The sequence below is a fragment of the Copadichromis virginalis genome, linkage group LG15 (genome assembly GCF_057382275.1).
Source record: "Copadichromis virginalis isolate Kocher_CV1m ecotype Utaka linkage group LG15, C_Virginalis_male_GT1.1, whole genome shotgun sequence".
NCBI classification, from domain to species: Eukaryota; Metazoa; Chordata; class Actinopteri; order Cichliformes; family Cichlidae; genus Copadichromis; species Copadichromis virginalis.
The window spans coordinates 23,918,423-23,942,842 of record NC_140632.1 but is presented as its reverse complement, the minus strand read 5'-3'; the positions used below and the strand labels follow the sequence as shown (position 1 = coordinate 23,942,842).

Sequence of the window (24,420 nt, the reverse complement as noted above, 5' to 3'; positions counted from 1 at the left end):
AAATGTTGGATTTTGGGGTTCCTGCATATGTAAGTGTAGAAGGAAATGAGGATTTGTACATATTACCAAAACATTAGGTGAAATTACAGTCATTTAATTTACAGATACCATTAGGCAAAGCTGAACTTAAACCTACAGATCATGGCAGGAGTACTGAGACATCAGTGATACAGGAAAGCATCTATACAACATTGAAAAACATGTTGGTTGTGGGAGGAGTGGGTAGGAGTGGAGTAGAAGAAATCATTTGTCTCGGGGTAGGACACACAGGTGCTGCAGCTGATAGGTAAGCACCCAACTAGACAGTGTGTGTACTGCACCTGAGTTTGTTCATGTAAGTGACGGCGAGTGCCTCACTCATGTCATTGCCTGGCCCTATTTGGTTCATAACAGACAGAAAGTACATTACCTTAAAAAGGTACAAGCTGCAACAGGTTTTGGCATTTATCCAGTAAAAACTGTCACTAACAGAGAAAGAGTCAGAAATTGCAACAAATATAACATGACAGTTTCTAAAAATGACTTAAATTGCAACAAATATAACATGACAGTTTCTAAAAATGACTTAAATTGCAACAAATATAACATGACAGTTTCTAAAAATGACTTGACTGATTATAAGTAGAATACAAGGTCCGTACAATAATGCTGAGTCATAAATATACTCGGAAAACCGGTGATTTCTGCCAACATAAGGAAAGATATTGGAATTTAAGGATAAAAACACAGAAACTTTGTGAAACACCGCGTGAGTTGAGTACGAGCCAATGAGGGTACGAGCAAAAACAGGGCTCGTACTCAACCGACCAATCAGCACGCCCCTATGGTTTTCTGTCCGAAGGGGGTGAAGCAACCTGAGTCCAGGGTGTCATCATTCGGATTGGAAGTGGTCTGTGTGGCGGGTTTCTTCCTGTATTTATTGAAGGACTTTCTTCTCGGATATGCACTTCTGAGTAAGTTCTATGAACCAGTTGCTGAGTCTGCTAGCTTTAGCTTCCTACATTTGGGTAGTATTTGTGTAACCGGTAACAGCAAATGACCGTACAGTAGTACAGTGACACGTTAGCTCGTCTGACCTGACCGTCTGAAGCCAGCCAAGATGCCAACTTATATTCAACGGTGTCGATTTCCGTAATTGTACAAAGAAAACGTGCGCTCATTATGTGCTGTGTAAATGCTAAGTACACGCCGCATATCTGTGGTGGCAGTGGTGGCTCGCTGTGTGACGCAGTGTTTGTGTTGAAGAGCACCGGAGAGTTTGCTGCACAGAGCTCGTATCGTATACAAGACTGTACTGGGAGTAATCACTGCTAAATCACTTGATGTGACTCATCGGTGTCATTATATTAGGAACTGTTGCACAGATGCTGAGCGTTTTCTTGATGGTCCTTTTGTGATGTGTTGCTCGCTGATTTTGGCATTATGGATATTCACTCGGCATCACAGCAGACTGTACTTGCCAGATCTATCAAATTTAATGAGTTTGGGATGAGCTGGCATAAAGCACAGAGTATTGTAAGGTCCATCATTTAAACTTCCTGCTTCCCTCCCTATAGTGTTAACGGATATAACATCTGAGTCTCAAATTAAAAACCAGGCAGGTAGCCAAGAAGAAAGAGTTTAACATTGTACTACTGCCAAAAAAAATAGGAAACGGACAAATCAGCTGTTTTAGTCATTTGGAAGACACTCTGATTTTTCATTGTTTTGTCTCCTGAAAACCGCAGATATTTGTATTATTTTACATGAAACCGTTTTTTCTCTTATTTCCTGCAGTCTGACACTTGTGCCCATGCTCCATTTCCACACCTCAGCTGCCAATAACCACTCAAGAGGAAGAAGATGATTTTCACAGCCCGTTCAATCCTGTCACCACAAAGATCGTGCAAAAACCTCTCGAAGTAAGTTATTTATTGTGATAGACTTAGTATTAGAGTTGTCATATGTCTGAAAGTTTTCAAAACTGTTAGTTTGAAAGTTCTTTTGAGGCAGAATAAACCAGCTTTTCTAGCAAATAACTTTACCCAGGAAACACTTTGTGATTTAAAGGATGTATCCCTCTGTCTTTATTGTTTCTTCAGGATGTGTCTTCAAATCTGCATATGGCTTTCTTTGGCGCTTACTTCAATAGTTGACGCTGTGGGTAAGTAGGTTTTGCTAAAAAGTTTGTAAACTACTGTTAAATCCTCGGTTACATTAGATTGCTATAACTGAGAACAAGACTAGTTATAACTGACTGTATTAATAGGTTATAAAGTCATTTCTTCCTTCACCCTCGTATTCCTCACACCTCTCTTCTTCTCTTGCTCATTCCCTGCTATGGCTGTGGGATATTATATGTATCGATTTAGAAAATCAACTTTTACTGCACTGCAAACAACTGCACTCAGAAAACAACTTAAATATATGAAAGAAATATGATAGTATTCCCTTAAAAGTAAATACTGGCTAGACAGTGAGCTCCCTTGGTGGAGGTTTGCGCTCTTGGAGTGCTTCTTGTTTAGTACATGCATTTCTGATGTATATTTTTATTCTTAAACCTCTGTCTTGTTTCTTTTGTCCTTCAGACTGCAAAAACATCATATGTTCACTTGGCCAGCAGGTCATTCTGCCATGTAATGCTCCTGGAAATATGGTAGTCCTCGCCATGCAGTGGTCCAGACGTGACCTGACAGAATACGTGCTGCACTATCGTGATGACCAACTTGATCCAGACGACCAGGATCCGTCTTATACGGGCCGGGTAAACCTGACCAATACCCACATGCAGAATGGGGATTTCTCAATGATACTGATGAACATGACGACTGCTGACATTGGAACATACGAGTGTATAGCCTTCCAGAGAAGACCAGGGATGGACTCTGAAATCCTCAGCATCGTAAACCTGAATGTCAGTCAGTCAGGTGAGTTTGTGCTCATGTCAAATGATGACACTTTAAAAGAGTTTTCACCTCCCTGACTCCTGACAATTCACACCAATGCATTTTTTTTTCTCGACAGATGAAGGAAGCAGGAATGGAGTCAGCAGTGGCGCAGCTACAGGAAGAAACCATCTTGGTCTCATTGTGTCACTGTCAGTTATTGCAGGGATCATTCTGGTGGCTGGTATTCTCTTAATCTATATTAGGTGCCAAACTAACATTGGATCCTCAGCTTCCCCCCACTATGAAATGACATCAACATCTCAGCATGTCTAAATTAGAAAGACCCTCAAATTTATTCCAAACATCTAAAACTTAAAATGACAGTTAAAAGCTGAGGTGTGGCTTGTAGTGAAAAGCACAGAGAAGTTAATTAGAGTAGAATAATAGAAGCTCGGATCCATTTATCGTTTAACCTACATTAAGCAAATTCAGATTGTGGTTCGGCTCGGAACCACTTTGATTTGTGCCTTTGTCATATGTTTTCTAATGCTGGCCGTATATATGTCACGTGATAGATTGGCTGGGATTTTTTAGAGATTTCTTTGCACTGTTTACCACTAAGAGCGCTCTGGAGCCCATCGAGAATGAAATTTTAACTTTGATTTTAAAAAAATTACCGAAAGAATTTATATTTCATAACGAAGTCAACAGAGCAAACATTATGGCGCACAACAAGTTCATGCACCAAATTTGGAACGAGTCCAAATTAAGTTTCTTTCAAAGCTTTACTTCACAACATGAACCTTAACAAGTCATACACTAAATGTGTAAACCTTATGCAAAAGTATTTATTATAATGCACTGAAACTTTTTCTTATTTATTTATTTGGTTTTTAGTATAAAGGTGCTTTTAAAACTCCTAAATGAAAAAAGGTCCTACGTTTTCCCGACAGAATTTTGTGTGTTTTACATCCAAGCACAAATTTCCTGAAAAGAGAAACATGTTTTTATTGAAGTTACTTTCTGCCAGTAAAATGTTTTCATGTTTGCAGATCCGTTTTGTCTTTAGGTTGTTCTAGCTGCCAAAAACAACAGTGTTGTGGTGCTAAGAGGGAAAAGTCCCGTAAATTGTTTAGTAAGATTTAAATTATGAGGGATTTTTACTGACACCGTCTTGATGTTTTCGAACTGGACATGACAATGAGGGATGGATCTCTCTGAAAAACTGAGTTTACTTACAGGGTACCCACACGCTTAAGGTATTACCCTGCTTCATCTCCCTTATGACTCTCATGGGGATCATGGTTTAGAAAGTGAGCATCATGTTTATCTCATAAGACTAGAAAAAGGTGGTTGACAGCATGAACTCATCTGGGAGATGTTTACAGAGTTCACAAAGTAAATCGCCAGTCGACCCCAAGCTGTTCAAGTATTTAAGCATTATTGTATTTTCACTAAAGCACTGCATTATACTGAATAATAGAAGTCTTTAACTTTGAGTAGCATTCCAGATGTGGTTATGTATTATGTGATACTGTATGGTAGACAATGTGCCCATTAAGCATTAGGGCACTTTATTAGATACTTTATCAAATGTTGAAAGTTGAATGTGAAGGATCATAGTCAGAGGGCTGTGGGACATTGGCTACCAGCTGCTTATCACTAAAGGAAAGAAAGGTGATTCATGCCTTACGTTTTTATCTTCTGTCGTTTTCTGCTTCATGGCCTGATTACAGTGAATTTGTGGGACCATACTGTATGTTTTTTGACTCCCCAAGAAATGCATTAGGCACATACAGAGTATACATTTTTGTAGCAATAATAACTGCTCTTTAACTGTTGAAATGGATGTTTTCAGGTACATGATCACATTTTTACCTGGTTAATGAAATTTCCTTGGTATCTCTAACAAAAGGGTAATGATAAGTGGCCCTATCATTATATTTATAGCGACAGTTTCATGTCTTTCAATGTGCTTTCCTATGTTACACTATTTAACATTGTGTTTGTTTTTATTTCCTTGGTCCAAAAAAGTTTGGGTTTAGTATTTTACGAAGGGCAAAGCATCCATACTTTTTACTGTGATGATGACATGATGACACTAAAGCCTTGAAACAAACTTTGAATATTTGTTCTTACTTTGTGAGTCTGTATATTGCTATGAACTGTGCTTTTTTAAAAAACATTTTTACAATGGAACATTCCAAGTGCCATCGTTTCTTTTGTATGTTCTGCACATGCTCTGTACAATCATGACCCTGAGACCAATAAAGATCTATTTATTCTTTCACTTGAGTGTGCTGCTCTTGTTGAGTCTTTATGGTTCACATAAAGATAATGTAGAGCAGAATTTGCGTTTTATTTTTTTTATTAGTTTACATTTTTGTTTCCTCTTTAAATGTTTAGCTTTTGTTATTTTCAATGTCTGTTTTAGTTTTTAATTGAGAATATGAGGACTGTCAAATGGAAGATAGGTGTGACGATACACATATATACTAGCCTAATGATAAAATGGATCAGTTTGGCAAATATATTTTACAGTGTTTATTTATTCGACAAAATACGTTAAATGTCACCGTTATTATTGGCTGGCCGGAAACAGCGGGGGTGTCCAAATTCAGAGGCTGCTTCCACCTGAGGACCCGCCTTCGCGGTCTAAAGAAAGCCGCGTAGTACGTCACGAGCTCCCTCGGTGGAGTGAAACTGCGTCTGCTCCTTGCTGTCTAAAATGTAACCGGGCGCTGGCGTCAATTCTCCACCGTCTCACACTTTGTTTAATCAGTTTTCTGTTTGACGTTTATTCAGCTTTGTGAAAACCCCAGAGGACCCCTCCCGAGGGATTAATAAAGTTACATTTAAAGGAGCCAGCATCAGCTGAGAGATATAGAGGAGAACAGGGGGACAACAGACAGCTCTCTGTAGTTGACAGACTGGTAAAAACATTGAAAACAGTTTTTAGATATTTGCTTCCTGTATTTGCAGAAGTATCTCCAACACAAACTGTAACAGCTGCATGCAGGGAACCACTCAGTCATGTTTATCCTGCAGGACAGGATCTGACAGGGAAAGAAGGAAAAATAAGGGAACCACGGACAACTTTGATAATGCTTTGATTTATCCACAGTACATTTAGTTCAAATATTGTTTCCATCACAGAGGGATTGTGCTGGTTTCAGTGGGGAAAGTATGCAGCTCATTTAAATGTTCAAAGAGCTGTGAAAAGTTGTCCGTTCATAAAGTGTGTCAGTATTTTATAAGGATGCCATGTTTCTGTATCATCTCTCTCCTGTCAGAGCCTCTTCCAAACATCAGCCTGTTTAATGCTCTCATATCTTCAACATCTCGAGTAAATTATACTGCACAGTTTTCTCTCCAATAAAAGAATATTTACTGCATGAGTCTGTTTTCCATTTTATCTGAAACATTCAAGGAGGAGATCTTTTACTGTATTTTGGTGATATTGCCCTTAAATGTGACTAAAGCTTTCATACAGTGGTGATCACGGACATAACTCTGAGATCAGTCTGACTGAACTCTGAAAATCACTGAGTGTTATTTCACAGAACCATAATTAGATTAACTCAAACGGAAACACGCGGTGTTAAACAGTAGTATAATTATCATTAACTGTCAAAGTAAGTGCGTATTTTGCTTGTTTCCGTTTCCATCAAAAATCGAATTAATTAATAATTGTTTGATTTGTGTTGATGAAGGCCTGCCTCCTTCTCCTCACAGTCACTTTTTACGAGACCATGAGTGTGTTTCATTTTTTGTTCTGTCAGTCTTGGATGTGACTCCTGAAAAGAGATTCACCATGATTCTGGTTCTCCTTTCACAGTCAGTACTGCTGGTTTCTCTCTCAGACTGACTGAAGATGAGTGATCTGGAGTCTCCAGGATCCAGCCGTCTGTCTGTGACCGACACAAAGTAAGATACTGTCTCTAATGTACACGAAGGAAATAGAGAACATAGGTGAAATCAGTATGTAGAAACAATTACAAGTTTAAAAGGACAAGTAAGATTGAGTGGGAGAGGACTGGTTTAACAGGAAGAAGAGAAAATTCCACAGTATCCGTGCAAAAAGTTTCACTTTGAAATCTTTAAAAGAATGTGGACAAACAGGTGGACTTGGTGTCAGTGGAGTTTACTCCTGGAAGTTTGAGATTATGATGATTATTACTTCAAAAACACCTGTACAGACGTTTATCACTCATTCCATACCAGCGCAGTGCCCAGTAACACTTTGAGGTGACTGGAGCTTTATATATAAAATGAATGCAGTCCGATCAGTTTATGAGAATAGTCAAAGTGACTTTGGTAATATTAGTTGCCAATTTTTAGTTGGTATTGGTTTGTAAGATTAGTTTAAAATAAAGACTTCATTTTAACTGAATTTTGTTACGTCTCAAGAATTTGGACGTTTAGCCTTAAGGACAAACCTAAGGAGGAGGTTGGACTTTAGAGTTGAGCCCAGAGATGTACGGCTGAGTGAGGGGCTACTTTTTGTCATCAAACTAAAAAGAAATAAAATGTAGGCTTAGAAGACACGGTTGGTTGTTTGGTTCAGCATCTCTGAATATCTTCAGAGCTGTAGAGGCTTCAGAATGTAGAAGTTTGGATGGAAACTCCAAATACTTGAAGCCCACAAGATGCATCTTTAAAAAGTCAAAAAGAAGCGAAGAATTGCTGTCGCTAAAACCAAAATAACATTTATAACAACAACAAAAGTGTATGATTTGGTAATATGATTGGAATGGAACAAATGGATTCTGAAAATCAGAGATTGAGTTTCCAAGTGAATAATGCAGCTGAAAAATTTTCCTGTTATATGAAGACTTTTAACCTGTAGTTCAGTATTGATCTGCCACAGTCAGCGAACAAAACTGCCAAAAAGGAAAAAGACATTAAGATCCTCAAAAGCTTGGCATAATATAGTCGTACATTTTCACCTGAATACATCTGCCCTGTGCAAATCCGTTTCGAAGGCCTTTGCAGCTAATAATGGTCAATATATTAATTTAAAGAACACAGAAAAACAGCTGGTTCTTTTTCAGGGTTTCATAGCTTTTTTGTGTAGAATGCCAAGCTTTAATATTATAGAGATTTGCAAGTATCTACAAAGCATGATATGATGTGAAGTTCAACATCTGGGACATGTGTCCCGCTATGCATTGCAGAAAATGACTCAATCTCTTAGTACAGCAAACAAACAATGCAGGAGGGCGGGAAAATAATGGTCTCCTCTGCCGTGGCATCAGAAGTTGAGAATTGACGGGACAAAGTGTTGGGTTTCTCGTTTTGGGTTGCCGGGTCTATAGATCATAACACAGTTGAACCAAGCAAAGGAGAGGGCCCACCTGGTTTGTCTTGAGTGGCTGCTGTGAGATATGCAAGATGCTTGTGGTCAGTCAAACGATGAACAATGAGCAGGTGTTCTGCTCCCTCCCGCCAGCTAGCAGTTCCACTTCTCCCACGTCATAGTTTTGCTCAGTTCGAGAAAGACAGCAGAAGGGAAAAAGCTGCATTTTCCCTTCCTTGTTCTGGAACAAGATGAACTCCATCAACGATAAATTGTTGGGTGGTCACACACAGCTGACTGCAGCTTTCCAGTCTTATAAACAGTACATTTGTACAATGACTGAAACCAGCCCACTGGCTGTGACGTCAGTTCCTTGATCATGAATATGCAAATTGTCATGACCATTGATCAACAATCATTGATCAAAGACCATTGATCGTGGAATAATCTTCCACACTGCACCTAACGTGACAAACTGAAAGCAGTCATTGGGTGGGAAACCTTGAGGAGAACACTTTTGACCTTAGAGAAGAGCTCTGCATAGAAAAGGATCAGGTTTGAACTTAGTTTGTGCAGCTGTACCTTTAACTAAGGCAAGTTCCTGCATCAACTCGTCCTGTTGTCTTTTTGAACTGTGCTTCACTATTCACTACAGATGAATGCACTGTAAACACCTGCGTGTGAGTCACTTTGGTCACTTTGACAGTTGCACTGGTAATAATAATTTTCCCTTTGTGTCCTCAGAGAGAACAGTGATGTTGGTGTGGAGGAGGAGGAGCAGTTGTCCTGCTGTGCTTTGGGTCAAGATGTCTCAGAGGATTCAGTCGCTACCAGTTGTGGCATCTCTGTCCAAAGTAAGAGTCGGTATCCGTGTGCTGATGAACACATTTTTGAAAACTTGACTTCTTGTTTTGTAGGTGCATGAAAAAGATTTCATTCGATTTTTTATGGTATAGGTTTTTTTCCTGTTTTACTTTGAATGTTGTTTCCTTTCATGTCTCACGTTAGTTTTACTTCCTGCTTTGTGATTGTCTTAATTATTTTTCACCTGGTTTGCTAAAGTTCAGCTGTCATGTTCCCCACCTGCTCACAATATCAGGCAATCCTCAATATATACTACTCAAAACAATCAGAGGAACACACTGAAAACATAATGGCTCTCGCGCGGAGAAAAACATGCTGGAGATCAATACTGATGCAAACTGGGTGATGTGTTAGAAACGAAAGGATTCAATTGTTTGTTGGAAATAAATGATCAAAATACTGGATACTGGCTGAATCCAAATACAAACAGAAAATCAGAGTAAAAAACGCTGCAGCAGGCTTTTCCATTTGGCTCTGATTTCATAGCAGCAGCTCAAAATGAAATAGTTTGTATGGCTGCGTGTGCTGCTGGGCCAAAAGTTTAGCTGGTCATTTGTAGATTTTTAGATGAAATAAAAAACAAAAAAAACACTCAACAAAAGATCATCTAAAGAAGAGCAGAGTTCATGTACACACTTTATTAAGCAGCTACTGTACAACAAGAACAGAATCATGTAAATGGCCAAACAACAGCAACAGTAATCCCAGGGTGTAGCACAGCAGGCAAAGAGACGCAGTAGCACAGAGAGAGTAAAGGATCACATGGAGAACAAATGGAGCGCGCTCACGAGCCCTCTCTTCGTACAGAGCCAGAAACGTCTGACCCACAGAGCTCACTAAGACGACAATAACTCGTTTTTCCCACACAGATTACATATAACATCACACTGAATGAAATTACATGTAGCAGATTACATGAACTATATAAGATGAGGATTCGCGTATTAAGCATATTCAGAACTATTTCCTTCCATTATTTTCTTGGGTTAACAGTTTTTGTTGCTTTTCTGCTATCGCTTAAATTTTATTCATATAGCACCAAGTCACAACAGCCACCTTAAGGCACTTTATAGTGTTAGGTAAAGCCTCAGTAATAAAGCCTCAGACAACTCCCTACGAGCAACGACTTGGAGACATTAAGAAAGAAAAACTCTCTCTTTGTACAGTCGAACACTGAGACGGAACCAGGTTCAGTGACGGGCCGCCATCCACCACGACTGGTTGGAATGAGGGGAGGAGGGCAGGATAAAACCTGCAGGCTGAGAGCAAAGTGCTCCATCTATCTGATATGATACTGTGAGGCCTCTCAGATAAGATGGGGCTGTTTTATTATGGCCCTTTTTATGTGAGAAGCATTTTGAATTCAGCTCTGGATTTAACAGGGAGCCAATGATGTGAAGCCAGTATGAGGGGGATTTTCCCTCCTCTTAAAATGTCTCATTAGGAACATTTTTAACAGTTGCTTCTTGTCTCTGCTGTGACAAAAAAAGGTTCTGATTATGAATCAAAATGTTTTAAATAAGTCACACACTGGTTATAACTTAATGCCGAAAATGTCATGTTACACGATTTACTATTTTCTGAAGCTTATTTACAATTTACAATGCTTAACACCATTCCCATCCCTCCCGTCAAAAGATAAAAGTCTGTTTTTCATGCAGTTTCACACACTAAAGACATTTCATTCTTTTTGGTTTCTTGTTGTCAATCAGCAGATGCGAGTCTGGAAGAGGTTTTAGAAGAATATAAGATCAGTCTGAGGAGGAGGTTTGAAAGTGTGACTGAAGAAACTGATAATACAGGAAGTGGAACCCTCCCGAACAGGATCTACACTGAGCTCTACATCACAGAGGGACAGAATGAAGACGTTCATAACCAACATGAGGTGATGCAGCTGGAGACAGCTTCCAAGATGGAGGCTCTTGATGACATTACAGTCAGGTGTCACGACACCTTTAAAGCCTTACCTGACCAACAGAGACCCATCAGAGTGGTTCTGACCAACAGCGTCGCTGATCAGAGACGAGCAGTACAGTCTTCTGGAGCTGCTCCATGTTTTCCATCCAACATTACAGAAGGTCACAGCAGAGAAGCTCGCTGTCTGTAAACTTTTGTTCATCTTTGACGGCCTGGATGAAAGCAGACTTGGATCACTGGATTTCACCAACAGGAAGCTGCTGTCTGATGTCATAGAGAAGTCATCAGTCAGCCAGCTGCTGACAAACCTCATCCAGGGGAATCTGCTTCCCTCGGCTCTCGTCTGGATAACTCCCCGACCTGCAGCAGCCAATCAGATCCCTCCTAGACGTGTTGACAGGGTAACAGAAGTACGAGGCTTCACTGATGCCCAGAAGGAGGAGTACTTCAGGAGGAGATTCAGTGATGAAGAGCTGTCCAGAATCATCTCCCACATGAAGACATCCAGGAGCCTCCACATCATGTGTAGAATCCCAGTCTTCTGCTGGATCACTGCTACAGTTCTGGAGCACATGTTGACTACAGAGCAGAGAGGAGAGCTGCCCAAGACCCTGACTGACATGTACTCACACTTCTTGTTGGTTCAGATGAAGAAGGGGAACAAACATGTGGGGGGACATGAAACAAGTGAGATGGCTGAAAGGAAATTTCTTCTGAATCTGGGGAGGCTGGCATTTAAACATCTGGAAAAAGGAAACACCTTCTTCTACCAAGAAGACCTAGATCAGTGTGGTCTGGATGCTACAGAGGCCTTGTTGCACACAGAAGTTTATACGGAGATCTTTAAACAGTGTTTGTTAATCTTGAAGGTGGCTTTTATTTGTGATTCAGGTCTCAATGTCTCTTTGTGTATACTTATATGCAGAAGTAACACAAAAGAAGAAGTGGGAGCTGGCCTGACACCAGTAACTGACTTCCAGTGAAAGCTTTGGCTAATAATATTTTTTAGCGAACATTTTTCTTGTAAAACAAAGGGGGGCCTAGCAAAAAAGGTTTGGGAACCACTGCTCTACAAGGTTGGCGAAATAAAAAAAAATGTATTAACATTTTTTTATTTGGACTTTTATTAGTCCAAATTTTTTTATTTGGACTAAAAAAAATGTTCGAAGTGGACTAGGTGCTAATTTTCAGATGTCAGGTCTACATCTAGAATCAAAATGAGCACATACATAAACAACCAAAGTGAAGCATTAAGACAAAACATAGCAACGTCAAACAGCGTCCACACATTTTGCCACAAATACATGCAAAACAACTAAATTGGGCCACAAAAGTGATGTAAATTGACCAAACTAAGACACAAATCAGACAAAAACAGATGCAGGATGATCACAAACAGACACGTCGGCTACAAACTGATGCAAAATGACTAAAATCACACGTGTAACACTTTCTACATATTTGACAACAGAAGAAAAACACAAACAAACTTGGAATGCATTTTTAATTTGGATTTTTTTTATTTCATGCCGAATTAGATATTTTAAAAATCAAGCCAAAGTCTCCTCCCTGTTTGTACTGTAAGGTCAAAGCCCTACTGTACTACAGAGAACCCCAACAATCAAATGATCCCCCTCTGAGCAAGCGCGAGGCGACTGTGGGGAAGAAAAACTCCCTTTAACAGGAAGAAACTTCCAACGGAACCGGGCTCAGAAGGGACGGCCATCCGCTGCGACCGGTTGGGGGGATGGAAATCAAAAGGAGACGAGATGGCGTGAACTACAGTTCTAAAATTTGGATTTGAGGGCTGATCCCAAAATTTTATGGTGATGTTTTTAAAAAAAGGATTTGGTGCTAAAAGTCTGCTTCAAGATTTTAAAAGAAGCAGGGCAGTGGGAAAAGCCAAAATGGTCATTTTAATGATCTCTGGCTTTAGTGAACCACCTGAAGGGTTTTAGCAATGTTTTTCCCACCGCAGAAAAAAACCTGGATATTTTGGACGTCTTTGGGGGACCCGGGATGACTCCGAGAGTGATTTTTAGATGTCTAATCAGAGCCTCATCAAAAGATGAATCATTTGCCATCAAAGCCTTTAAGACATTGTCTGGGGAGCCAAACTCCTTGATGAGGCGTTTGGCTATTTTCTTGATGAACTTTGTCTTGTCATTTGTCAGACTTGTGGCAGACGCTGTGCTGCTGAGTTCAGGCTGCATTAGATTGCTCAGACGGTTGATGACCGTGTCTATTTCTTTTGTAGTAGTTGCGATCCGAGCAGCAAACTTTTGGGTCTCAGGTTTAGATTTATAGATGACTCTCATGATAAGGAGCAACGCAAGGTCATTGGAAATTTTCTCAACATCAGAAGATGAACCTGACACAGAATCCATCTCTGATATTTTGGAGGAATCTTTGAGAGAGTGTTTCAGGCTCAAGGCTCCAGATGATTTATCTGGAGAAATGCTCCCAGGTTGTGGCGTTCGAGGTGACTTGTCAGATGCCACAGAGCATTTATCTGGAGAAATGCTCCCAGGTTTTGGTGTTGGAAGTGATGCACCAGATTCTTTTCCTCTGCCATCTGAATCAGGGCTTTTTTCCTGTGTTGTGGTCTGTGCTCTTTTAATAAAGTTGTGGATGTCTTCCAGGGCCCCAGAAATCTTGTCCATTTGAATCATTTGATCTTTCTCTTCATTGCAGAAGAGTAAAAGCTTCTGCAAAAACCTTTCTACTGTGTCATCTATGAGGACATAGAGGACTTCAGCAGAAATGCGACGCTTTGAGCCCTGTACTGATTTCGGAGTCCTGGAGATGACCGTGTCTGAGAGGGACCTACCCATTAGAGGTATGGGGATTTGATAGCCTCGATCCACCGTAAGTAGATCAAACAGGTTTGCCACTAGGTCCTCTGTAAAATTCCTGATATGCCCACTATTTTTAAAGTCCCCCAAGGTCTTATCGATGAGGAAGAGTTCTTCTTTCTTTGTTAATTTGTCAAATAACTGATTAACGTCTGATCTAATGACGTTAAAGTCGACTGAAGAAGAACGTTTAATTGCGGTTCCCAGGCTTGCCGTATGTGGAGAAGGGGAGCGATGAGCCTCTGTACTCTGGGGAGCAGCCGTTTCAGGTACTGACCCTGGGAGAATGAAAACTATACTTTCATTGGAGGGCGCAGTTTCCTTCTTGGGGTGATTGTAAATGTTTTGTAGACAAACAAAATGTTTCCTGTTTGCCTTTATTCTTTTTTTCAGCTCTGTTTTCATTTTTTCAAATTGTTTTTTTGCAAACATGGAAAAGTTGTGTTTGCGTGCTTTGAGCCTGGCGTGTGAGGTGGATGGCACACATTTGGAGAAGAAGTGTCTCACCTTGTGGATAATTAAGCCTGCATTAAAGGCAGGTTTGGGTAAGTTACATTTCTCACAGAGCTCTTCACTGCTTGAATCCATGTTAGCAAGTATCTCACCTACGATGTCAACTGCAACCATTTCTACTGGGGTTGGAGCCTGGATACTTTGTGTTTCTGCAGTGGGTTTTATATGGCTTTGTGATTCTTCTGGGAGCTCATCTTTATCTTTTCCTGTCATCTCTCCATCTGAGCTCCTTGTTGACAGAATAACAGAAATCTCTGCGATTGCTGATTTCACTGATATTTTTGAACCAGTACGTTCTGTACTGGAATGAGACCCATTTGTCCCACACTGGCAGCGCAGCTTACATGCTGCATACCTTTTCAGGCATGAGGCAGCGCAACAAACCATGCGGTGTAGTTTCTTAATACTACTAAATTTGCCGCTAACATAAACGGCAGGGTCTACTGGGAAATCGGGGCTTTTTTCAATCAGTGCAATGGTTGAGCTGACCTTTTCTGAGATCTCTTCCTCAACCATCAGCGTCAGCTTGTCAGCGCTCTTATCTTGCTGTTTTGAGACATTAAGAGCGCCGGCGATGGCAGCTGAGATCGAGTCTCCGAGGGACACCCTTATTTTCCCCTCATCCATAAACTCTTCCCTTATCATGGGTTCCTGAATAACAGAAAGGGCAATCCTCAGGATGCTGGCAGAGGCGATCTGAATGATTTCAGAAATCATATCAGCGAGCACGGCATGGACGCTGGAGTCGCATTTTCCATTTTCTATAATGCTCCACTGAACTTCAGAGAGCCTTTCAAAGCACCTGTTGATTGGCGGGATAATCTGGTCTGGTGTGACCACGATTGAATTTTCGTTGATGGTTTCCATTGTTGTGTCACAAATTAGATTTTCTCCGTTTGAGCGTGTGAGAATTTTCTTGTATTACAGAGCGCCGACTGCTGAACGTTTTGCAAACACATGAGCATCGAGTTCTGATTTTTCTGTCTGAGAGCCGTTATTTATAGGCTCGGTTGTCTGTGACGTTACTGACAGACCAGCGCGAACGCCTTTGATCTGCCAGTGACGTCACAAGAAACGCACGCGGAGAGGCGGCGTTCCTTGCGCGCTCACAGATTTGAATGACGCTTTGGAGTTGACGGCACGCCGCAATGCATTGTGGGAGCCCGGCACCATTTTCGGGGTCTACGAATCAAAACAAACACGCTGTGTTGGAACGACGATTACAAGATGCTTAAAAGCAGTTCCTGACCCACCAGGATTCATTGGAATCATAGGTTGGAGGACGTTTTGGGGAAATGGCCGACGGTCGAAGCGGAGAAGAAATAAACTCTTAAAAGTTAGTTCTGGGTTTTTATCCCACTTCATATATACACCAGGACACATGTTAGCATAATGAAAGAATTGTAGAATTAAGTGGAGTCAACAACAGCAGCATAGTGCAGTCATATCACAAATGTTAGCGTAATGAAAAAGTCTTACAAAGTCAAATTTAGCTAACCTTCGGCTAAGTTACGTGACGTTAGTGATATCGCCACTTAACGCGGCTCTTTGGTCGGTTAGTTAGTGTCATCCAGGGAAGACGGACGTTGTTTTGCTGTGCTGTATTTTTATGTGAAGTGTATATATTTATTTTTTATATTGCATGTATTTTGTGCAGTGTTTTATTTAGTTTGCATGTTTTTAGTTGCCGGCAAATTGTCCTGGAGAGACTCCGCCTTTTCCCCCGTTTTTACTAATTGGACACACCTGAGAGAAAAGAAAAGGTAATTTACAGAGTGCTCAAGGACACATAAGAGGTTTGGAGCCGGTGTTCAACAAAAATGTAACACGGAGAATGCGAGACAGACAGAGGAAAGACACAGACGATCAGAGGGGAGAGCGAGAGACGATCAGAGAGTAGAGATGATCAGATGGAGCAGACGACCAGCGACTGGGAAGAGAGATTACCAGCGACTGGAAAGGGGAAACGATCAGAGGAAAAAAAGGCAGATGACCAGCGACTAGGGACGCGTAGCGGCAGTCTGGTGGCAATAACGACAAGAGCCAGCTCGTGCACTGCGGGAGAACAGAAGCAGTGAGACCGCGGTGCCGATTGCAGTTTGAGGAAGCGGCGGGCGGAGTTGAGAGCTCTGCCCACCCGGGTAAGTCTTTGACTTATCCTTTTTATAAAGTAAACTGCCAAAGGAATAGTGACTGCCGCTCCCTCCCTTTCTTCAGTGCACCAGGACGTGGAATGCGGGGAGGAAGGCGAGGACTCCGCTGGGTTTCCCTCTTTTAATACTACGCTGGACCTCTTAGTTTTCTGTGACTTTTAGGCCGTGGTGGATTCCACTGGACTTCTAATGTTGTGTGTTATTGATTTTTATTGTGTCTTCCCTTGGCCAAGGTTGTTTTAATTCATTTTATATTTTTAACTATTTAAACATAATAAATTATATTTTTAATTCTACAGTTTTTGTATCGTGTGCTCTGCCCGCTTTGAGGAAGGTTTCCTTCCTTTTAAAAAACACAAACCATCTTGGAAACATAATCAGCCTTTCCGCTCCGGTGTCATATTAGTTTAGGTTTGTGCCGAAGCTGGGTCTGTTTGTCAGTGTGAAGCCAAACGTGCTTTAACGTTTTAGGAAACACCGAGCAGACGGTTCATACTTGCCAACATTCAAAGGGCTGTTGGGGGGGGGGCAAATATATTTTACAGTGTTTATTTATTCGACAAAATACGTTAAATGTCACCGTTATTATTGGCTGGCCGGAAACAGCGGGGGTGTCCAAATTCAGAGGCTGCTTCCACCTGAGGACCCGCCTTCGCGGTCTAAAGAAAGCCGCGTAGTACGTCACGAGCTCCCTCGGTGGAGTGAAACTGCGTCTGCTCCTTGCTGTCTAAAATGTAACCGGGCGCTGGCGTCAATTCTCCACCGTCTCACGCTTTGTTTAATCAGTTTTCTGTTTGACGTTTATTCAGCTTTGTGAAAACCCCAGAGGACCCCTCCCGAGGGATTAATAAAGTTACATTTAAAGGAGCCAGCATCAGCTGAGAGATATAGAGGAGAACAGGGGGACAACAGACAGCTCTCTGTAGTTGACAGACTGGTAAAAACATTGAAAACAGTTTTTAGATATTTGCTTCCTGTATTTGCAGAAGTATCTCCAACACAAACTGTAACAGCTGCATGCAGGGAACCACTCAGTCATGTTTATCCTGCAGGACAGGATCTGACAGGGAAAGAAGGAAAAATAAGGGAACCACGGACAACTTTGATAATGCTTTGATTTATCCACAGTACATTTAGTTCAAATATTGTTTCCATCACAGAGGGATTGTGCTGGTTTCAGTGGGGAAAGTATGCAGCTCATTTAAATGTTCAAAGAGCTGTGAAAAGTTGTCCGTTCATAAAGTGTGTCAGTATTTTATAAGGATGCCATGTTTCTGTATCATCTCTCTCCTGTCAGAGCCTCTTCCAAACATCAGCCTGTTTAATGCTCTCATATCTTCAACATCTCGAGTAAATTATACTGCACAGTTTTCTCTCCAATAAAAGAATATTTACTGCATGAGTCTGTTTTCCATTTTATCTGAAACATTCAAGGAGATCTTTTACTGTATTTTGGTGATATTGCCCTTAAATGTGACTAAAGCTTTCATACAGTGGTGATCACGGACATAACTCTGAGATCAGTCTGACTGAACTCTGAAAATCACTGAGTGTTATTTCACAGAACCATAATTAGATTAACTCAAACGGAAACACGCGGTGTTAAACAGTAGTATAATTATCATTAACTGTCAAAGTAAGTGCGTATTTTGCTTGTTTCCGTTTCCATCAAAAATCGAATTAATTAATAATTGTTTGATTTGTGTTGATGAAGGCCTGCCTCCTTCTCCTCACAGTCACTTTTTACGAGACCATGAGTGTGTTTCATTTTTTGTTCTGTCAGTCTTGGATGTGACTCCTGAAAAGAGATTCACCATGATTCTGGTTCTCCTTTCACAGTCAGTACTGCTGGTTTCTCTCTCAGACTGACTGACACACGTTGAACCCGAGCTCATCTTCGAACAGGTAAAGCCACTTATTACCGCACAAAGTAACTGATTTTGTTGTTAGCAACGACTGAACGCTGGGTCTCGCTTTGAGTAACCGGAAGTATAAAACCGGACAACGGAAGTAGTGGTCTGTCATGGCAGCCTACGTACGCTCTTACAGAAACCTGTGGATACAGCTAAAAAACTGCGACCTCAAAACCGCTAGGGAGTTATTGTCACCATATAGAGAATCTAGATATGCGAATATTTTCCTAATCTGGTCTCTATCTTTTTCTTCTAACACGCTTACTTGACGCTTTGCCTCACCGCTTAAAGCCCCAATTAAAATTTCTACTTTCCGGGCCTCAGCTATTTCTTGAGCATTCAATAAACCTTGTATTTGTTCTTTCCAATCTCCATATGAAACATCTGCTTCAGGACCCTTATATTTTGGTACCCAAGGGGCACCCGGATACACCGGCATCATCATCTCTATATCTGCACTCCAGGTGCGGAACACTGCTCCCCAAACTTGTATCCTGTCGACAAACGCCAAAATTATGTAGCCGCTAAACTGGTGGAACTAAATCTTCACCACCACGCCTATACAAGCAGAAAGGGGAGTGAGTGGGTCAGAGCTCAGAGGACAGAAATTTAGCTGGCTTCAAACACACCATTTATTTTCAGGATAAAACACAGTCAGAACCCCAAATACAAGCTAAAATCCCCGTATACAATAAAAATAGTGTTTACAACCCGCTAAAAACCCTGCCGGCAGGAATGATTAAACGCTAAAAACACAAAGCTAAATGAATGTTTTTCCCTATACTAAAAACTCCCCCCCAGGGTCCTAATTCTCCCAGTCCCGCAACACACGGGCAAATTCTCCTGAGCTGAGAGAGACAGGAGAGGAACTCCTCTTCCGGGATGTGGACTCTCGCCAGCAGAAGACCAGGGAGGAGGCTCCTATCTCCACCTGACTGTGCGCAATCGTGCAGTCCAGCTACTCTCCACCTCCGCGCACGGCCTCCCTCGTAGCTCCGCCAGATGCAGGCAGAGGCGTACCCCTGCCCTACTGTGGATTTCACGCGTCGCCTCCCACGGTCGCTATTCTGTCCGTCGGGACTGGATCGCCGGGTTGTGCTGGCCGATCGCCGAATGTCTCGTGGCGCCCCACAGTCAGGCCAGAGGTCCTTCTTCTCATATGCTGGCTTGCACACGTTTTGTTTTCCAGCTCTCCACTTTTCGTGTGTCTCTCTCTTTTTAGTCTTTGCGCTCACTATCTCCCTTAAGTCAGTTTGGTGGCTGATAGGCCACCACGGGGAACGCCCCCACCTCACAGGTGCCTACAATTGTCCGCTTAATCCACAGTGGAATAATAAAAAACATATTGTTCAATCAACACTAAACACACACTATAAATATGGAGATAAAATCATGCAATAGGAATATCAATAAACAAACATGCAATATCACTATTACAATAAAATCATGCAAATAAAATCGACACCCTGTACCAACACAGTCTGATCCAAAACAAAATATAAAAACACAATTTTCCACTGTGTGACATTAATAAGTTTGAAACCACCACTCAACCCATTTGAGTTCAGATATATACACTTAAAAGGGCAGGTGCAACAAGCCAAAAATAAAATTAATAATAATGTTGTCCCCTGTTGAAGAAATAGACAAATCTACAGAGGCACAAGAGGCCAGGTCCAGCTCCATAGAGCGAAGACTAACAGAAAAGGGGCAGGAGATGCATGAACAGGAAGCCAAGAAAAATGAAAGGTCATTTAGCAAGGCATATGAGTCCTGGAAGGAGTTAGCAAGAGGAGTTAGAACAAAGCTGAAAGGTTTCTGCTCAAACGAAGACCTTGTTAGAACACAAACGGACATTAAGGCTAAAGAAGTATTAATGCATGAACTGTATGAGCCTATCCGACGTAATCATACTTCTACTCCAGATGTTGTCAAGAAAATGCGTGTGTTGCCCTAACAACAGAAATTTGTGATCTCATTAGTAAACGACTAGAAGATATAGATAAGACTTTTAATGACAGGCTCGAGAAGGAGCGTGTAAGGATGATATTAAGTAAGGAGGAGTATGGATCTGTTTTTGGGAAAACAGAAACAGTTATTTCAGAGCATTCAAAGGGCTCAGATTCATACTCTGGAGCCACCTCTACGACTTCTAGCAAACGTGTGGATGCCGAAGCTGACCTTGCAGCTAAACTAGAACAGGCGAAGGCAATGCAACGAATACATGAACAGCAAGCCAAGTTGAGTAGCTTAGAGCATGAGTGGAAAATCAAGGAAGCACAAATGATTGCAGAAATGACAGCAAAGCTAGAGGAAGAGAGAACTAAACTGCAACAGCTACAGGCAGAAAATGAGGTAAAAGTAGCAGCAGCCAGAGTGAGAGCTTACAACAACTACGATGGATTGGAAAGCCTTAAGTATGAAGCAGATGACAAATCACAACTTGATAGCCAAATCATTGAATCTCAGAATCCATTGAATCCACAGGCTGAATCATTTCGACCTCAGTGTGCACCACCTGAGATTTTGCAAAAGCAACAGGAGGTCAGCTTAACACAGGAGCTTGCAAGCTTGTTCGTCTCCAACCGTCTGCCTGCACCTGAACCCACAGTGTTCACTGGTAACCCTTTAAAGTTTATACACTGGAAGATATCCTTTATGGCATTGATTGGCCACAAAGCCCTCCCCGCAGGAGAAAAAATGTTGTACTTGAAAAGTTATCTTGCAGGTGAGGCACGGAAGGCGGTCGAAGGATTCTTCTATCGAAACTCAGAAGATGCATATCAGGGTGCCTGGGAGATTCTTCAGGAGAGGTATGGAAGTTAATTTGTCGTCCAAAAGGCTTTCAGGGATAAACTGATGAAATGGCCAAAAATAGCTCCCAATGACCCAGTAGCCCTCAGAGAGTTTTCAGATTTCCTTCAAAGTTGTGCCGAGGCCATCCCTCATGTTAAAGGGCTGGCAATTCTAAATGATTGTGAAGAAAATCATAAACTTCTCAAAAAACTACCCGAATGGCTGGTACGCAGATGGGGTCGCGTTGTTGTGGATGAACTAGACAGATGTCAAGAGTATCCACCATTTGCTCATTTCACCAGATTTCTACAAAGGGAAGCTAGAATAGCCGGCAACCCCATTGCTTCTCCCTTCTTATTAACCACTAAAGTAACAGATGAAAGGCTTCCTAAGAGAACCAAGGCACTCAGCACCAATGCTCAAGCTAAGCACTCTGCAGGTAAACCAGGGACCTTAATTTCAAAGCCAAGACCACCATGCTTCGTCTGCAACGATGAAACACACGGTGTCGCCAAGTGCCCAACCTTTGCCACAAGGCTTCCTGATGAAAAGAGAGCTTTCATTCGTGAAAACCGTCTTTGCTTCGGCTGTTTAAGAAAGGGCCACACTAGTAAAGAATGCAAAAGAAGGCACACATGCACTATATGTGGTCGAAATCATCCAACTTGCTTGCACATAGAGAGAATTGAGGGAGCCAGTGAAATGTTAAACAGTGATTCACCATCTGCAGGAAATGAGACAAAGGAAGTCCGCAATGTCATGTCACACACATTGACAAGATACTCCTCAGCTACGTCTAGCATTGTTCCAGTTTTTGTGTCATTGGCAGAAGACCCCCACAGTGAGATTCTCACATATGCTCTGCTCGACACACAGAGCGATTCAACTTTCATCTTGGGAGATCTGGTCTCTGCACTAAATGTGAAGACTCAGCCAGTGCAATTAAGGCTCAGTACAATGACAGCAGTAGACACAGTCATAGCTAGCAAAGTGGCTTGTGGATTGCAAGTTCGTGGGCTCCATAGTGAGTCGCATGTTCAGCTACGCCAGGCATACACAAGGGATTTCATCCCAGTCGATAAGTCTCACATTCCTACAAAGGACACCGCACTTCAGTGGCCACATCTGAGGCAACTGGCAAACAAGCTGCAGCCACTTCAAGACTGTGAAGTGGGATTGCTGATTGGCTATGATTGCCCATCAGCACTGGCCCCTCTAGAAGTCATTGTAGGGTCAGAAAACCATCCATTTGCTCAAAGAACCGTGCTTGGCTGGAGCATCATAGGATCAGCAAATCCATATCTTGATAGAAAGGAACATCAAAGCTTTGTACACAGAGTGGCAGTAAAGGAAATGCCATTGCCTCCGGTCAATGATGTGTTAAAGGTCCTAGAAATGGATTTCAGCGAAAGAAACTATCAAGATAAATATGTTTCTCAAGATGATGTTCATTTTGTAAAACTCCTCGGCAGCACAATCACAAAAAGGAAGGATGGACACTATGAGATGCCACTTCCTTTCAAGGGCAGCTCTCCACCCATGCTGCCAAACAACAAGCGACTGGCTGAAGCTCGTTTGCAACACCTCAAGAGGAAGTTAAGGTCCAATAGGCAGTACCATGACCTAGAGCTGGGCGATATGAGATTTTTTCATATCACGATATGTTTTTTTTTTATTTCAGGCGATAACGATATCTATCACGATATAAGCCAAATAACTATATTTGTAAGATTTAAATGTGCCGTTGCTCACAAGTAAAATGTGAAATAATCAGCAGCTTGTTTTTATTTAAATATTTATTTCCCATAATAAGTTCAACAGGGTAGATGTACTTAAGGAACATGAGACTTTTTCAGATAAATAAAGGCAAATATTGCAAACTACACAAAAGGCAGCCGCTAAAGCGTTTAAGTTTCAAAATAGAACAAACGAAACAGACTAAATTGTCAATTCCACTTATTCTAAAAATAAATCTTAGTTTGTTTTACAGAAGAACAGACAAAACTGACTAACTTTTGTCAATATCAAATAAACTGAAAACTAAAAGGAAATTCTCAATCTCTCCTTGTTGTATAGCTGAGCTTTTCAAACAGTTTTAACAGTTACTTTAGTCTGACAAAAGCCGAATGACAAATTAGCGCTTCCAGTCAGAGACTGAGGCTACGTCCACACGTACACGGGTATTTTTGAAAACGGAGATTTTCCGTTTTCGTTTAAAAAAATAATCCCGTCCACACATAAAGGCAGAAATGAAGGAAAACACAGAGGTAGGGAACACAGCTGGGAGTAATCAACAAGACGAGACAGAGGTAAAACTGAACACACACACACGAGACGCAGACCTTCACAATAAAACAGGAAACAAGAACACTACACAAAGACGCAGACTCGACACTGAGAGACAGACAGAAAATGACACATGGAACTAAACCCACACAAAACATGAGAACACAAATAAATAGAAACATGGAACTCTAATAATAATCATCATAGCACCCAAAACCACAACAATCATTCAAAAATAAACTAACAATCAAAACTCAAAATACTGGTTCGAAACTGACCCAGAACCGTGACAGTACCCCCCCTCCAAGGGCTGGCTCCCGACAGCTCTAAACAAAAACCCAGAACAAAACCGAGCACCAGACCAGGGTGGGCGGAGGGGATCCAGGAAGGAGCGTCCGAAACAAAAAACAAGGAGCACAAGAGTCCAGAGTAAACCAAAAACACAAGAAAACAGTCCAAGAACACAGGACAACAGATCAAAAACAAAACCAAAACAGAGCTCAACAAGAGTCCGAGAAAAGTTCAGGGGGTCGACACGGGGGTCGACAACACAAGGACCGAGACAGTTCCGGAGGCCGACCGTGCACACGGCAACGGCGGCAGAGCAGGCAAAACCAATCAGGAGATTTGTAAAATAGCAATTGTGTATTTTGTTCACCTTGTATATATTGTTCACTGCAGCAGCCTAGTAGGCGTGACAAACCATTTTTGTTGATTAAGTTTTCTCCTGTTTTTCGTTTAGAAAGTTAGGTAAGTGAATTGTCTTTTGGTTGGTTTTCATTTTGTGTAGGAAAGTGTAGGGACCATTAGGGAGTTTTGTTTGTTATTTTTGGCACTGCTCACTGCTGAAGCAAATAAATGGCTTCTTAGCGCTTTAAAAGATACTACTGTTTGTGTTCTTTCTTGGGTGGTGCGTGAGTGGGCCCAATTTGTTGTTGCGTTCAATACACGCCTAGA

General features: G+C 41.5%; 3 protein-coding genes across 4 annotated transcripts; 2 read left to right on the top strand and 1 right to left on the bottom strand.

The window, feature by feature from the left end:
* The first annotated feature begins 767 nt into the window (after positions 1 to 767).
* On the top strand, positions 768 to 4,767 carry LOC146692515 (uncharacterized). The gene is made up of 5 exons (XM_085432621.1): positions 768 to 953; positions 1,777 to 1,901; positions 2,082 to 2,143; positions 2,568 to 2,906; positions 3,004 to 4,767. Exons 2-5 carry the CDS (start codon positions 1,843 to 1,845, stop codon positions 3,198 to 3,200), a joined length of 657 nt encoding a protein of 218 aa, XP_085288747.1. The 5' UTR covers positions 768 to 953; positions 1,777 to 1,842; the 3' UTR covers positions 3,201 to 4,767.
* Positions 4,768 to 5,273: 506 nt separating this feature from the next.
* LOC146692513 (uncharacterized) lies at positions 5,274 to 16,764 on the top strand. 2 transcript variants are annotated; one of them, XR_014915226.1, is made up of 4 exons: positions 5,274 to 6,794; positions 8,911 to 9,020; positions 10,746 to 15,651; positions 16,000 to 16,764. XR_014915226.1 is itself a non-coding variant. In XM_085432619.1 (4 exons), exons 2-4 carry the CDS (start codon positions 6,742 to 6,744, stop codon positions 11,135 to 11,137), a joined length of 555 nt encoding a protein of 184 aa, XP_085288745.1. In that variant the 5' UTR covers positions 5,274 to 5,800; positions 6,706 to 6,741; the 3' UTR covers positions 11,138 to 16,764. The 2 variants fall into 2 exon arrangements, 1 of the variants encoding a protein (XP_085288745.1); XM_085432619.1 differs by having other exon boundaries at positions 5,274 to 5,800; positions 6,706 to 6,794; positions 10,746 to 16,764.
* Positions 12,444 to 15,188, bottom strand: LOC146692514 (uncharacterized). Its single transcript, XM_085432618.1, has one exon. It carries the CDS (start codon positions 15,180 to 15,182, stop codon positions 12,864 to 12,866), a length of 2,319 nt encoding a protein of 772 aa, XP_085288744.1. The 5' UTR covers positions 15,183 to 15,188; the 3' UTR covers positions 12,444 to 12,863.
* Positions 16,765 to 24,420: the final 7,656 nt, after the last annotated feature.

Bases quoted from the DNA above. Each gene is read 5' to 3' on its own strand.
- LOC146692515 (XM_085432621.1), top strand. From the start codon at position 1,843: ATGATTTTCACAGCCCGTTCAATCCTGTCACCACAAAGATCGTGCAAA. The intron at 2,144-2,567 runs GTAAGTAGGTTT...TTTGTCCTTCAG, and splicing joins TTCAATAGTTGACGCTGTGG to ACTGCAAAAACATCATATGT. The intron at 2,907-3,003 runs GTGAGTTTGTGC...TTTTCTCGACAG, and splicing joins CCTGAATGTCAGTCAGTCAG to ATGAAGGAAGCAGGAATGGA.
- LOC146692514 (XM_085432618.1), bottom strand. From the start codon at position 15,182: ATGGAAACCATCAACGAAAATTCAATCGTGGTCACACCAGACCAGATT.
- LOC146692513 (XM_085432619.1), top strand. From the start codon at position 6,742: ATGAGTGATCTGGAGTCTCCAGGATCCAGCCGTCTGTCTGTGACCGAC. The intron at 6,795-8,910 runs GTAAGATACTGT...TTGTGTCCTCAG, and splicing joins CTGTCTGTGACCGACACAAA to AGAGAACAGTGATGTTGGTG. The intron at 9,021-10,745 runs GTAAGAGTCGGT...GTCAATCAGCAG, and splicing joins TTGTGGCATCTCTGTCCAAA to ATGCGAGTCTGGAAGAGGTT.